Source organism: Ornithorhynchus anatinus, chromosome 4 (assembly GCF_004115215.2).
Source record: "Ornithorhynchus anatinus isolate Pmale09 chromosome 4, mOrnAna1.pri.v4, whole genome shotgun sequence".
Taxonomy (NCBI): domain Eukaryota; kingdom Metazoa; phylum Chordata; class Mammalia; order Monotremata; family Ornithorhynchidae; genus Ornithorhynchus; species Ornithorhynchus anatinus.
The window spans coordinates 82,341,674-82,357,988 of NC_041731.1; the positions used below are offsets into that span (position 1 = coordinate 82,341,674).

Consider the following 16,315-nt stretch of genomic DNA (forward strand, 5'->3'; position numbering starts at 1 on the left):
TAATAATGATGGTATTTGTTAAGCGCTTACTGTGTGCCAAGAACTGTTCTAAGCACCGGGGCAGATACAAGGTAATCAGGTTGTCCCACGTGGGGGCTCACAGTCTTAATCCCCATTTTACAGATGAGGGTACTAAGGCACAGAGAAATGAAGGGACTTGCCTACGGTCACAAAGCAGACAAGTGGCAAAGCCAGGATTAGAACCCAGGTCCACGGACTTGGGGCTCTTGCAAATAAGCCTTGCTACTTCCCACTGTTCACAGACTATGGCTGAATAGCTCCCCAATAACTAGGGTAAAAAAATCAATTTGCTTTGGACCATGGTTTGTGACAATTTAGAAAGACCAGCATGATTCAGAGTTACTAAAATTCCTTAAAACAAGAAAAAGAGAAAGATAAAAAAGGAAAAAAGGAAAATACCTACAGAGAAAATCAAATGTGTTTTTATTTCAAGACCTGATGAATAGCTACACATATAAATATCCCACTATTACCAGATTTTGCTCATTTTGCAATTAACACTGGTATAAATAACACAAATTTCCCAACAGATACATTTCTCGCTACGACTAAAGTTATATGTAAAAAAACAGTTCTTTATTTTTAAAAGTTAATCCTTCTTAGCTATTTGATCACATTTGCCTTTCTATGTAAATCACACATGAAATGCTCAAAATAACTTGAAATATTTTCCATCTTAAAATGGTGCAAACTTCTGAAAACATCTTTTTTCATTAAGTTTGTGTTCATTATTATATTATTAAACTTTAGGATTGTTTGCTTTTCACATTTTACCTTTACTTGACTTTTTTCATCAATCTTGTAGTAGTTTTCTAGCTTTTTTTCAACTAGTTGGGCAAGCTTGCTGGCATTGTCTAGGGGCTTACTGTAAAACAGAGATAGGCCCAGGTAAATTTTTTTAAACAACTTCCTTCACAAAGCAACAAAGCACATGATGTAGACACAAACTTAAAAAAATGAATCATATATCTTTCGAATATAGTTTAGAATGAACACTAAAAAATCATTAATTTCCCAAATAACATGACAACAATGTGTTGAACTGTTACTTGATAGCCAACAAATTGCAAGCAGCAGTTTCCTACATAATTTCAGAAACAAAAGAGCTACTTTCAGTTTCTATTTCTGCCAGTTCCCCTCCAACTAAAAATAAATGAATAGCACTTTGAAACAGAATATTTCAGATACTTAATTGTTCATGTCAGTACTAGCTTTGATAGTGAAAGACAAATACAGTGGAAAGTAGGAATGTGCTGCAGTTTAAAAATGAGGTAATTAATTCCCTTGAAATCAACCAGTTTAACTAAATTGAATTTTGCAGTAGATTCAAAATAGTTAAAAAAAAAAAAAGAGAACTGACAAAAACTTTTTGGAAACAGAAAAGCCTATTACAGTTAAATGACACTCTAACAAAAAATTACTAACACTGGAGACAAAAATTTAATGTTATACCTTTACTCATAATTTTTGAGCACTTTCTATAAGCAGAGCACTAGTCTAAGCACTTGGGAGAGTAGAATAAGTTATCAAATGGGCAGAAATATTATCATATAAAGTATCAAGTGAAAATATGGAGAAGTTTTATTAAAACTTTGATGAGCTGAATAAATTATTTTGAATGATAACATTTCAGCTCAGTTAGTTTAAAGCTGTAACAAGAAAGCTAAGCTCCTTGTGGGCAGAGATCATGTCTACCAACTCTATTGCACTGTACTTTCCCAAGCACTTAGTACAGTGCTCTGCACACAGTAAGCACTAAATACTAATAATTGATGGATATATGTATGGATATACATTGTTTTAGATACATCTGGTAATATTATAATTATCATATGAAATAAGATAATAATGTTGGTATTTGTTAAGCGCTTACTATGTGCCGAGCACTGTTCTAAGCGCTGGGGTAGACATAGGGGAATCAGGTTGTCCCACGTGGGGCTCACAGTCTTAATCCCCATTTTACAGATGAGGGAACTGAGGCACAGAGAAGTTAAGTGACTTGCCCAGAGTCACACAGCCGACAAGTGGCAGAGCTGGGATTCGAACTCATGACCCCTGACTCCAAAGCCCGTGCTCTTTCCACTGAGCCACGCTGAAGATCTCACTGTGGGCAGGGATTGTCTCTTTTTATTGTTGTACTGTACTTTCCCAAGAGCTTAGTACAGTGCTCTGTACACAGTAAGCTCTTCATAAATACGACTGAATGATTGAATGAATAGAATAAAATGTTAGATAACAGATCCCATTTCCCTGGAATCAATAAAAGCTGCTTTTCTCAACTTTCAGAATGTCAGTATCTACAAAATTTATTGAGCATACCTATTGGCTGCAGAACACTAGGCACTGGGGGCACATACAAAAAAAATTAAGACTGCAAAATGCCCTTGAGGAGCTCACAATCTCACAGGAAAAGACAACAGGCATAAAACTGATGACTGCCCAAAAACTGCAAAGAAGAGTTATACATAAAAGAGACAAACACTGAGACATAAACTCAGGAGTGCTGATGTGGTTGATGGGATTAAAAACAACACAGAAAAGTAAAGGGATCAGGTAGATAATGGAGTTGGTGGAGGAGATGACTTTTTTAGGAGGGTTTTGAATAAGCAGAAGGATGTGGTTTAACATAGCTGAGAGGCAAAGGTATTCCAGGTTGGGGAAATGGAGGGAATTGGCATTGAAAAGGAAAGCGTGAGCAATGGGACAATCAAGAATTAGGACTAAGACGTTACCTTGAGAGGAACGTTTGAGAACTTGGAAGCCAATGGCTGGGAGTTTTGCTTTAGATGAGAAGCAATAGGGAGCCATTGGATATTTCTCTGAGGAGAAGAGTGTTGGGTTTGATTACTTAAAACAAATGTCACTTTCTAGTGGAATATACTAAAAAAGGGAGATGCTGGAGGCAGGGAAACCGGTAAGGAAACTGTACAGAAGTCCACCAGGAATTTAGAAGAATTTAAGTGCCAGGATGGGGGTTTAGAAGGGAAGACTTTCGAGTGTGGGGACAAGGAGGATGGTGGAGATGTTGACAATGATGAGAACTTTAAGAAGAAAAGACAGTTTAGAAGGAAGATGAATAGTTCAGTTTTTGTCATATGAAATTTTAGGTGTTAACAGGTCATCTAGATAAAAATGTCCCAAAGGCAAGACTGTGGGTGAAAAGAAAGGGCTATAGATCTTGATTCAGAAGGCTTCTGTGAACTCTTCAATCAGTCAATGGTATTTACTGAGTGCTTACTATGTGCAGACCACTGTACTAAGCTCTTGGGAGAGAACAATACCACAGAATTAGAAGACCCACTCCTGAGTTTAAAGAGAGAAGAGTAGAAAATGCAGCACCAAACCATGGGAGACACCCAAAGGATAAGAATGTGATGAGAGCTACAGAGGGAAGAAATAAGATCAAAACCAGGGGAGAAGTAAATCTGCAAGGAAAAAGGCTACAGATTTTCATGTCCCCCTAAAAAAGATCCTAATTAGACATCATCCTAATTGGGCTCTCAAAGTGACTATGAGGATTTTTAAAAACATCTTTAAACACATATTAGCTTTAGTTCTTCCACATGAACTGCACTCTTTATTTTCAATTTGAATACTGTTCAATGTAGAGGGCAGTTCCCCAATACAACACACTAAAAATGGAAGCACTGCTATTTTTGGAAAAAACAGCAAACAGCAGTCCTCTACCTTTTGTATCTTACTCCAGGATTTTCATCCAGAGTGGCACAGAGAGTAACAATCTGCTCAGCCATTGCTTCCATAGTGGCATCTTTACCATTTGCACTGTCTTCATCTGGACTGTAACAGGAGTAGAACGCATTTGGTATATCAAGAGCAAATACCTAAATCAGACCAAATACAAAAATGACCAATTCAGAGATAAAAAACATCTCAAGAAAATGTTTCAAGCAAAATGAACTTATGATTTTGTTGATACACACAAGAAAAATATTGATATTAACCCTAAGTTTCCTAATATAATTGGATCTTTATATCAATCACATCTATCATTTTAACTTCTCACTCTCCTTCCCGTTGTCTGTTTCTCGCCTTTATTTCTTGCTTTTCACTTTTTCTGCAATAGCTAAAGTAATCATGCAAAAGCAATGACTTAACACTAGCAAAAGTACATAAAATGTAACGCTAAAACCTGATTAAGAGAGTAAGTTATGGAGCTTGGGTCTATTCTCAGACATCAATAGAGAAGCTGCATGGCTCAGTGGAAAGAGCCCGGGCTTGGGAGTCAGAGGTCATGGGTTCGCATCCCGACTCTGCCCCTTGTCAGCTGTGTGACTGTGGGCAAGTCACTTCACTTCTCTGTGCCTCAGTTCCCTCATCCGTAAAATGGGGATGAAGACTGTGAGCCTCACGTGGGACCACCTCATTCCCCTGTATCTACCCCAGCGCTTGCACAGTGCTCTGCATGTAGTAAGCGCTTAACAAATACCAACATTAGCAATTGGAAATCTTATCCTAGCAAGTTATCTTCAAATTTTCCAGTACGCAAGTATTCATTCTTCAACATCCTGAAATTCTTCTATCATCCATCCTACACCCACTGTGTACTCTGGCACAGTAGAATCAGTGACTGCCTCAGAAGACAGGAAGAAACATTTCAGGCATATATACTGGATTACATATAGCAATAGTGCTTGTTTTTTGTTTTTTTTTACTATAATATTTATTTAAGTGCTTATTATTTGCCAGGCACCATACTAAGAGCTGGGGTAGATCAGGTGGGACACAGTTTATGTTCTACATGGGGCTCATGGTCTTAATCACCATTTTACAGATGAGGGAACTGGGGAACACAGAAGTGAAAAGATTTCCCCAGGGCCACACAGGAGACAAGTGGCGGGTCAGGTTTAGAACTCATGACCTTCTGACTTCCAGGCCCGTGCTCTATCCACTAGACCATGCTACTTCTCTATTTTTTTTAATGCCAGACTGCTGCTCTGGGGAACTCCTGGAACTGTGGTTACAAGGAATGAGGCTAAAACTCTTGCAACTCAAAAAACTTTCCCAAATTCTCTGCAATGGTCCATTTCCAACCATAAACATGAAATTTTTCCCTAAAAGTTCAGTTAAGACTTTGTCAATCTGGTCTCAGGCAATATTCTGAATCCATTTTTCTCGGGATTAAAAATACATGGAAAGTGGCATCACTGGAAACTAAGCCTCTGGGGATAAAGCTCCTGGTCCTTAGGCAAGTGGCATGAATGGGGAAGAGTGCTGGATGGGTGCCCATGCCCAAAACATGGCATATATGTGTACCCCATGTTCATGAGTTCCCACAGCATTAAAGACTTGGTAAAACATATAAAAGGGAAATTCAAGAGCGCTTCAGGGGATAGGCCAAAGGCAGCCTCTCATTTATATCTACAATTAAATGTTTCAGAACTCCAATAAAAACCCTTTCTCTAAATATACCCAAAAGTTAGCCTAAATTCATCCTAAAGTTGTGACTTCATTCTGTTTAGTATACGCTTTTAAAATATTTTTAACAACGCACATCCTGAACTTTCTTTCCCAAGGTATAAGAAATTAATTTTCATCTTCCATTATTTCTATCTTGTCATTAAAAAAGAAGAGGAAAAAAGTTTAATTTGGACTTAAAATGCTTTGGAAAAGGATAGTCTTTAACATAACTGGACATCTGTGCTTATTATGAAAACTGCATTATTAATCCATAAAGTCACCTCTAATTAGAAATGGACCTCAACTAGCAGAACAATTTAAGGCACATCTCCTCCAAGAAGCCCTCCCTAAGCCCTCCTCTCCTCTTCTCCCGCTCCCTTCGGCCCTGCTCTTAACCTGCTCCTTCACTCATACTCCCTCTCATCCCCACAGCACAGATGTATATGTCTGCATATATGTTATTTATTTATATTAATGTCTGTCTCCCCTGCTAGACTTTCAGCTTATTGTGGAAGGAATATGTCTGCTGCTTATTATAGTCTTCTCTCCCAAGCGTTTAGTACAGGGCTTTACACATAGTAAGCACTCAATATATATGACTGAATGAATGTTCTTTCCTGATGATATTCATTCATTCATACTTATTGAGCGTTTATTATGTGCAGAGCACTGTCCTAAGCGGATGGAAATGTACAGGGCTCTGCTTAGTAAAGTGCTCAATAAATACGATAGAATGTATTGTACAATACACTAGAGCTGGCAGAGATGATCCCTGCCCTTAAGGAGCTTACAGTCTAGTGGAGGACCACCGGAGCAGTTTTATTCAAGTTTCAAGTTAGGCTACAACTAAAGAATGGCTCACAAACTAGTCTTTATTTGTGACTCTGAACTTCAAAGGATACAACAGCTTGCTTCATTTAACAAAAGGCTACAGTGGTAGTGCTACTTTAGTTTTGCAAATGGTTTAAGGGGTTATATGAATAATTTCCTCTTTGTTCATCTAACATAAGTTTTTAAGTGCCTTAATACGTATTTCTCCATTTCACAGATTACAGGCAAAGCGATTTAACCTACTCCCCTTGAGATATTGTACAGACTGGAATTGAACCCATATTTTTCATTTATAACAACCTGCTCTAATTTATAGAAGAATTTTAAGCCTGAAATTCATCATTTTCTGAATTACATTACTCTTACTCACAAAGTCAAGGAATAAAAGCAAAAAATCCAGTAAAAATTCTTACAACTATAAAAATGGAACTTTACCTGAGACTCAAGTGGAAAGAAGGAAATATTTATTTCTTTACATCTTCTTATGGATTTGGAGCAGGAAGACTTGATTTTGTTAAAGAGACTGTCAGGGCAAACTGAGAAAAATAAATCAGAGTACATGAATCTACATAATATATTTTCTTCCAAATATTAACTTCTTGAGCAGCAAAAGTTGTTGCCAGTCAAGGGAATACTTTCTGGCCTTTTATTTTGGGTGGGAGGAAGAGGGGAGCAATGAAAACATGGATCTTTCAAAAACTCTTTTTGTTTCATTTGTAATAATGAAAATGTCACAGAGTGGAGTCTCAAGTTACAGTCACAGCCACAGTCATCTGTTAACACTATGTGCTAAGCACTGAATTAAACTCTGGGATACAAGATAATCAGGTCAGACACAGTCACTGTCCCAACATGGGGCTTACATTGGAACTGACTGATGAAATACCTCAATTTACAAATGAGACAACTAAGGAACAGAGAAATCAAGTGGCTTGCTCAATCAGTCACACAGCAGGTAAGCGGTATTGCCAGGATTAGAACCCAGGGTCTCTGACTCCCAGGTCCTTGCTCTTTCCTCTAGGCCATGTAGAAAATTTGGTAGAGACCTGCCCAAAGTCTCAACGCAGGTAAATGCTAGAATTAGGATTATTTCTTAGATATTCTCTATCATTTCAACAACTACGAAGAGGAAAATTATATTTTTTGGAATCATACTACAAAGATAAGACTATATACAGTTATTACATTAATTATATCACATTCAAGTATCCAATTTATAAAAAGTGTACTTACAATCTGTGAAGTATATGTATGCTGCTTTATACTTGGCATCTGATTTAACTGGGAAGTCACGTATTAAACCATCTACAGACTTAAAAAGACCTTTTGATTAGATAGTGCATATTTCATTAAAAGATACTTTTTCTTTCCCATACAACTACCTTAGGCTTAGAAAAATACGTTTTGATCACGTCAGTGTATATTTAATTAAAAGATACAATTTCGTTCCCATGCAACTGTCTCTCGTGGTTATAATTAAAACTTCCCAATCTTAACTATAACTACTTGAGTTCCGTATCTTTTTAATTTGCATGTTGCTTTAGGATGATAAATAAATGCACGGCTCAATGGATGAATGCTCAATAAAGATTCTGGGGAAAAAAGATGAAGGCTGAATCTAAATTGAGCTCTGAAAACCCACTCAAAACTAATAATGGTTAAAGGAGCACTTGGGTTCTTATGTCTGCAAGCATCAATGTGTGGATGAAGACACATCACGGTAAGCCTTTCATATGTATAATCACTGGCAATGTCGGGCTTGCATAAGCTCTTTCAGCGAGACATGAATTTAAAGGTGATTTTCACCATCACTGGTATCTAGTGTGAAGGAAAATACATATACTTTATAATAATAATGATGGTACTTGTTAAGCTCTATGTGACCAGCACTGTTCTAAGCACTGGGGAGATACAAGCTAATCAGGTTGGACAAAGTCCCTGCCCCACATAAGGCTCACTGTCTTAATCCCCATTTTACATATGAGAGAACTGAGGCACAGAGAAATTAAGTGACTTCCCCAAGGTCACACGGTAGACAAGAGGCGGAACCGGGATGAGACCCCAGGTCCTTCTGACTCCGTGCTCTTATCTACAAGACCATGCTCAATTCACCTCACTGTCAACTTCACAACACTTTTATATATATTTGAAATGTATTTAAATCAATGCCTGCTTCCCGCTCTAGACCGTAAGCTTACTGGGAGCAGGGAAGGTATCTACCAGCTCTGTTGTACTGTACTCTCCCAAGTGCTTAATACAGTCCTCTGCACCCACTAAGTGCTCAGTAAATATCATATTGAGTAACAGATACACACACACACACACACACATGCACACACACCTCAGTCCTGCTAAATAGGCTGACACTGACCTCTAAGAAAGAAGAAAGAGTAAATTTGCATCATAGAAAAGTTGCACCAATTTATCAGCCCATAGCATTGTGGTTATCAGTAGCAGAAATTCAGCCCAAGCCCAGTGGAAAGAAGGGAACGCAAAATGTCAGTCTGAGATTGAATAGTTTGGATAACGCTTTCATTTTTTCAAAGCTATTTAACGCCAAGTCTCGTTTTGAGGTAATACCCCTGGGACGGGGAAGAAGAGGAGAGTATTATTATCCCAAGTTTTTAGATGAGGAAATGGAAGGAACCAAGACTTGCTCACGGCCACACGGTAGCCAAGTTGGGCCCAGAATTTAATTCTCCTGGCTCCTAGGTCCACGTTCTTCTCAAGAGATTGATGCAGCTTTTCTTCTAACTGCTGAGCTGTGTACTACACGGACCCTCTGCTACTCAGTGTCATTTATTTTGTTCTAAGGGCTCCCACCAAAGTACAGAAGTAGGTAGTAGAGAAGCAGCGTGGCTTAGTGGCAATTGCATGATCTTGGGAATCAGAGGTCGTGGGTTCTAATCCCGGCTCTGCCACCTGTCTGCTGTGTGACCTTGCGCAAGTCACTTAACTTCTCTGTGCCTGTTACCTCATCTGTAAAAATGGGGATTAAAAAATGTGAGCCCCGTGTGGGACAATCTGATTACACTGTATCTACCCCAGCGCTTAGAATAGTGCTCAGCACATATTAAGCGCTTAACAAATACCATAATTATTATTACTAGTAGTAGTAGGAGCAGAAAAGGTTGCTGGAGAGAACTAATAAAGCACCTCCCTGGATGGACAGTTGCCATCATCATCATCAACAGCATTTATTTGAAGCTTTACATGAGCACACCACTCTTCTAAGGGCTTGTGGTCATATGACAAAAGGAACAAAGAACTTAAGGAATAACTATTTAAAGGAGAATCACATTGCCCTTAGTCTCCAGATTGTGAGCTCGTCGTGGGCAGGGAATGTATCTGTTTATTGTTATATTCGTATATATATACCAAGCACTTAGTACAGTGCTCTGCACACAGTCTGCTCAATAAATAGGATGGGCTGACTGACTTAAGGGAAGGCTATTTATCTAAAGCATTTGGAAACTGCAGAGAACCAGCAAATGTAATTATCAGATACCAGAAGCTTCCTCAAGGATGGAGCATGAGTGTGAAAAATCTGTGTTTCAAATTTAAAGTTAAAAAAATCCCGAACTTTTACTGGAAAAGACTTTCTGCATGTAATAAAATAACCCTACTCAAAAATGTTCTCTTCAGCTCAAAACTGAGGGTACTGCTCCACCTATCAACTACTTTGAGAGCTACAAATCCAAAAATATATTTGGAAAGCAGAGAAAAATGTCAGGGAGAAGAAATACTCCCACTTTCATTTGCTCTAAGTCCACCAATGAACGCATCAACCTATTAAAAGCAATTCAGTAGTAACTGAATTAGTAAGTTGTTAGCATTTTTATTTCAGAACTTCACATCAGTATTTGAGGGCCACTTAAGAAAATATTGAGACCCTTAAGTAAATCAGTATGGTTTAAGCTTTATTCTACTATCCCTTCCTCCCCACCACACACGTCATTCAATTAATCATCAGGGTGCTCTCCTGGGGGCTCAGACACATTCATCCAAATCACAGTATTTTCTGAGTACCTAACTGTGTGCAAATACCTGTCATAAGCACTGGGTTAAAATACAATAGAATATGAACAAGTCAAGGTCCCCTGGGGAGGATTGAGTAGCACGCCCTCCCTCCTCAAATTTGATAGACAATTTTTCCCCCCACCCCCTTTCAAAGCCTTAGTGAAGGCACATCTCCTCCAAGAGACGAGGGCTAGACTAGGCCCCCCTCTTTCCTCTTCTCCCCCTCCCTTCTGGGTTGCCCTGACCTGCTTCCTTGATTCTTCCCTCCTCCGATCCCCACAGTACTTACGTACATATGTCATCTATTTATTTGTATTGATGTCTGTCTCCCCCACCTTTAGACTGTAACCTTGTTGTAGGCAGGGAATGTGTCTGTTTACTGTAGTACTGTACTCTCACAAGCGCTTTAGCACAGTGCTCTGCACACAGAAAGTGCTCAATAAATATGACTGAAGTGCTAACGGGCAGAGCACCATCCTGCCATCTCATATATCTTGCCAATGACCCCTCGACCACATCCTGCCTCTGGTCTGAAACTCCCCCAAACCCACCCCACTCCCGACCCCACCTTCATGTCCGACAGAGGATCACCGTGCCCATCTTCAAAATGTTATTAAAATCACACCTCCTTCAAGATGCCTTCCCCAACTAAGCCCTCATTTCCTCTTCTGTGTCATCTTGGCACTTGGATTTGTACCCTTTATTCAGGCCAATCTCAGCCCCACAAGCACATATGTACAGATCTTTCATTTATTTTCCTATCTGTCTCCCCCTCTAGACTGAGTTGTGGGCAGGGAGCAGGTCTTCCAACTCTTGTACTGGACTCTCCCAAGTGCTTAATAGAGTGCTCTGCACACAGTAAGCTCTCAATAAATATGACTGATTGAAGACTGAATACACAGACACATAAACAAAACTGCTCAAGCAGGGATGTTCATAACTCATTAAAAACAATAGCTACAGCCAAGCTTCCTCAAGGTTCTATACTTCGGGGAGGCAACACTACCAGCCTGTTGCAGGCAGGGAATGTGTCTGTTTATTGTTATATGGTACTCTCCCAAGCGCTTAGGCCAGTGCTCTGCACAAAGTAAGCACTCAATAAATATGACTGACTGAAGCTATTTTGCCCAGCAAGGCAGGTTGGGAAAAGAGCCCTTACTACTTATCTTTAACTACTTATTCTCAAATGACTCCTTCCCTTCTGCCTTCACTTATACCTTCACCATTCCAAAACAAAAAGTCTTATCTGGAGCCAACAGATCCCTCCAGCTATCACCCATTTCCCTGCTCCCAATGCTTTCCAAACTAGTAGTATATAATGACTGCTTTCACGTCCTTTCCTACAACATTCTTCTTGACTTGCTATAATCAGATTTTTCACCCTCTTTACTCCACTGAGATCTCACTCCCTAAATTCTCAAAGACCTCCTCATAGCTATTGTTGAGTTCTAGCTTCTAATCCTCCTAGTCTTTTCTGGTGCCTTCATAAATTAGGACCACTCCCTCTTTTCTGAAACATTTTCGGACCCGGGATTCACTTCTCCTGTAGCTACAAATGATGTTGTACTCCCTCTCTCCTCATTTGCTAGCTCTTCCACTTATTGTCATCTATGGGCTTATAGTAGGAATCCTATTAGTATTTTTTATATTTTATTTTTCCAACAAACTATGAGTTTATAAAAATACTGAAGACATCATTAAAAAAAACACACTCAAATGCTAACCTTTTGGGATGGAGTGATGAAATAAAGTGCCTTCATTTGTGCTACAGGTTCACGACTCTTGTAAACATTCTCCACAACTGTTAAAAAAAGATATGTAGTTACGCATTTGAAATATTATAAAAAACCCCAATTCTGCTTCCTGTAATGGAGGCAGAATTTTGTTCTCTTTGGAACCATCAATTCTCTCCACCCTCGTTGGCGAGAATGGGAGAGGTATTTACACCGTTCACTGCACTGGGACATTTGCCAGGAAAGAATCAAAGGGCCCCGGGTTTCGCATGAGCTTACAGCCACGGAGTTTTCCAGTCTGCATACTGAGACTTTGAGCTCTGTTCCAGAGCCACAGCAGAGACAATGGAGGTGACCTAATTCTGTCCTTCTGAGATGTTCTTTCATTAATTCATTCATTCAATAGTATTTATTGAGCACTTTCTGGCTGGGGGGGGGGGGGGGGGGGGGGACACCAAAATAACAACAGACACATTCCCTGCCCACAATGAGTTTATCTACAATATCGCCAAGATCCGCCCTTTCCTCTCCACCCAAACGGCTACCTTACTATTACGGGCTCTCGTTATATCCCGGCTAGACTACTGTGTCAGCCTTCTCTCTGACCTCCCTTCCTCCTCTCTCGCCCCGCTCCGGTCTATTCTTCACTCCGCTGCCCGGCTCATCTTCCCGCAGAAACGATCTGGGCATGTCACTCCCCTTCTTAAACAACTCCAGTGGTTGCCTATCGACCTCCGCTCCAGAGAAAAACTCCTCACTCTAGGCTTCAAGTCTCTCCATCACCTTGCCCCTTCCTACCTCTCCTCCCTTCTCTCTTTCTACCGCCCACCCCGCACGCTCCGCTCCTCTGCCGCCCACCTCCTCGCCGTCCCTCGGTCTCGCCTATCCCGCCGTCGACCCCCGGGTCACGTCCTCCCGCGGTCCTGGAACACCCTCCCTCCTCACCTCCGCCAAACTGATTCTCTTTCCCTCTTCAAAACCTTACTTAAAAATCACCTCCTCCAAGAGGCCTTCCCAGACTGAGCTCCTCTTCCCCCTCTACTCCCTCTGCCATCCCCCCTTTACCTCTCCGCAGCTAAAGCCTCATTTTCCCCTTTTCCCTCTGCTCCTCCACCTCTCCCTTCCCATCCCCACAGCACTGTACCCGTCCGCTCAACTGTATATATTTTCGTTACCCTATTTATTTTGTTAATGAATTGTACATCGCCTTGATTCTATTTAGTTGCCATTGTTTTTATGAGATGTTCTTCCCCTTGACGCTGTTTAGTGCCATTGTTCTTGTCTGTCCGTCTCCCCCGATTAGACTGTAAGCCCGTCAAACGGCAGGGACTGTCTCTATCTGTTGCCGACTTGTTCATCCCAAGCGCTTAGTACAGTGCTCTGCACATAGTAAGCGCTCAATAAATACTATTGAATGAATGAATGAATGAACATTATCCTGGGCTGACCCTGAAAAATGAGCAAATTGACTCTGGCCCAGCCTTATTCATTCATTCATTCAATAGTATTTACTGAGCGCTTACTGTGTGCAGAGCACTGTACTAAGCACTTGGAATGTACAATTCGGCAACAGATAGAGACCATCCCTGCCCAATGTCAGGCTCACAGTCTAAACAGGGGAGACAGACAGCAAAGCAGAACAGAACAAAACAAAAACAAGACAACATCAAGATAAACAGAATCAAGGAGATGTACACCTCATTATCAAAATAAATAAGGTAATAAATAACATATACAAATGAGCACAGTGCTGAGGGGAGGGGAAAGGGGAAAAGCAGAGTGTGGGTGGGTGGGGGGGTGGAGAGGGAAGGGGGGCTCAGTCTGGGAAGGCCTCTTGGAGGAGGTGAGCTCTCATTAGGGCTTTGAAGAGGGGAAGAGAATTAGTTTGGCAGAGGTGAGGAGACACCTCAAGAGAGGTGAGGAGATTCCAGGACAGCGGGAGGACACAGGCCAGGGGTCGACAGCGGGATAGACATGAACGAGGGACAGTGAGGAGGTGAGCGGCAGAGGAGCCGAGTGTACGGGCTGGGCAGTAGAAAGAGGTGAGGGAGGTGAGGTAGGAGGAGGCCAGACGATGGAGAGCTATACTGCTGGGCACAGAGTCAGCAATTTAAATACTATTTTTATCTTTATTTGGGGGATCTCTCTGGAGAGGGAACCAAATCTACTAAAACAGTGTTTTAGAGAACTTGGCTCCACCAGGTATCAGGGACCATCTTGGCCACAGATGAATGTCTTTTTAATCTTGAAACCAATCCACTCATCTGGAAGCCTCCCCAGCTCTGATAGCCCTGGAAGCTCCATACCCAGCCTAGAGGTTGAAAATTCAGGGAAGATGGTGTTTCTCCAACTTCCTGCTTCCCAACACAATCACTATCCTGGGGGAAAGGGAAAATGAAAGGGTGATTTCAAAGTCAGGACAGAACTAAAGCAGAAATGGGTAAGACTAAGATCATTTTTTTAAGTTGAATAATAATAATAAAAATAATTATGGTATTTGTTAGGCACTTACTATGTGCTAAGCACTGTTCTGAGCTCTGGGGTAGATACAAGGTAATCAGGTTGGACACAGTCTCTGTCCCACATGGGGCTCACAGTCTTAATTCCCCATTTTCAGATGAGGTAACTGAGGCCCAGAGAAGTGAAGTGACTTACCCAAGGTCACACAGCAGACAAGTGGCGGAGCCAGGATTAGGACTCATGACCTTTTGACTCCCAGGCTCGTGCTCTATCCACTACACCATGCTGAAGGCTATATGCCCAGTTAGAATTTCCAACAATGTGCTGATTTTTAAACTCTTACAAGAAATTTGCCATTGAAGGTCATTTCTTTTTAGACAGACACTAAGTAATTTAGCTCCTTAAAGATTTGTGGTTGTTTCTTTAAATCTAATTTGAGTATTACAGAACTTTGAAACTCTGGATGCCGCAGGCTGAACTCTTTCTGGAAGAACTTACATGTGGGAGATCCCCAAAATTCCAGCTCCCAATTCACCTTCCTGAAAAATTCCAAAGAAAGACTGGCCATTTCCCTCACCTCTTTCACTTTCTACTAGGGTAAACCTCTTTCTGGGAATATAAAAGGGATTAGAACAGTGCTCTGCACAAGTGCTTAATAAATACTATTATTACTAGAAGGTAATGCATAGTGTGCCCTGGATTTCATCAGATCATGGAAAACAGCTGGGGAATGGCTTTGGTTCAGCTGTTGCAAACCACAGCAAAAATTTCTCCTGCAGTAGAGTCATGAAATTACCATCGCCCCAAGCCTCTTTCTGGTTAGAAAGAATCCATACCTGTTGTTGCAAGTACCAATTTCCTTTAGAGAGCCAAAGGGGAAAATGGATGAATGGAAAAAGAAACTGTGGGAGCTAAATTCAGACCTGGTGCTGTGGCCACAGGGATTTTGTGTACCAGCCACACCCAAACAACCTCGTTTTCCTGAAAATGTGTTTGCAGAGGTCAGATAAATCGAAACTACTTTATTTCCAAGTTTGCTTTCTACAATAAAACTTTAATGTCATTCAGCCAGCGGATTCCCACCAACAGTAACTGGCTAAATTTTTAATAGTAAGATTCAGCTGAGAAATGTGATTTCGTTACAAACTCTCCTGGGAAACTTAAAAAGTACACGCCTGCTCCAGTTAACAGATACACTATTGGCAAATACAAGGTTGAGTGAAACAATGCAGACTGGATCAACTTTCTCGTAGGCACTGACATAAAAGGGGATTACAGTCCCTTGGACTCCACCTGAAATTATAAACATGACGTAAACACTAGGTGGAATTAGTGAAATGAAGGAGTACTACTTGTCGTAAACAAAGCAGGATTTCTTTAGAGGTCTGGAAAATTCCTTTGAGGACTCATTTCAAATATTTACCAAATGACTGTTGAACTTCAGCTATCCCCACAGCACTTATGTACAAATCTTTAAACTCTATTGCTTCCCCCTACCTTGTCAATGACCCTTGGCCCACATCTTCCCCCGGCCTGGAATTCCCCCCACATCCTTCATATAAGACAGACCTTACTCTTACACTTGCATTCTTCTCCCCACCGAAGCCTTATTAAATCACATCTAATAATATTGGTATTTGTTAAGCGCTTACTATGTGCCGAGCACTGTTCTAAGCGCTGGGGTAGACATAGTGGAATCAGGTTGTCCCAAGTGGGGCTCACAGTCTTAATCCCCATTTTACAGATGAGGGAACTGAGGCACAGAGAAGTTAAGTGACTTGCCCACAGTCACACAGCCGACAAGTGGCAGAGCTGGGATTCGAACTCATGAG

General features: G+C 40.9%; 1 protein-coding gene across 2 annotated transcripts in view; it reads right to left on the bottom strand.

Annotated features, from left to right (window-relative positions):
• Positions 1–16,315, bottom strand: part of STXBP3 (syntaxin binding protein 3) — a 65,369-nt gene that overhangs the window by 27,885 nt on the left and 21,169 nt on the right. For both annotated transcript variants that reach the window (XM_029063018.2, XM_029063019.1), the window contains 5 exons: positions 12,015–12,091; positions 7,504–7,582; positions 6,706–6,806; positions 3,709–3,863; positions 796–886 (listed from right to left, as the gene is read on the bottom strand). In XM_029063018.2, coding sequence (XP_028918851.1) covers positions 796–886; positions 3,709–3,863; positions 6,706–6,806; positions 7,504–7,582; positions 12,015–12,091 — 503 coding nt within the window. The remainder of the gene's footprint in view (positions 1–795; positions 887–3,708; positions 3,864–6,705; positions 6,807–7,503; positions 7,583–12,014; positions 12,092–16,315) is intronic.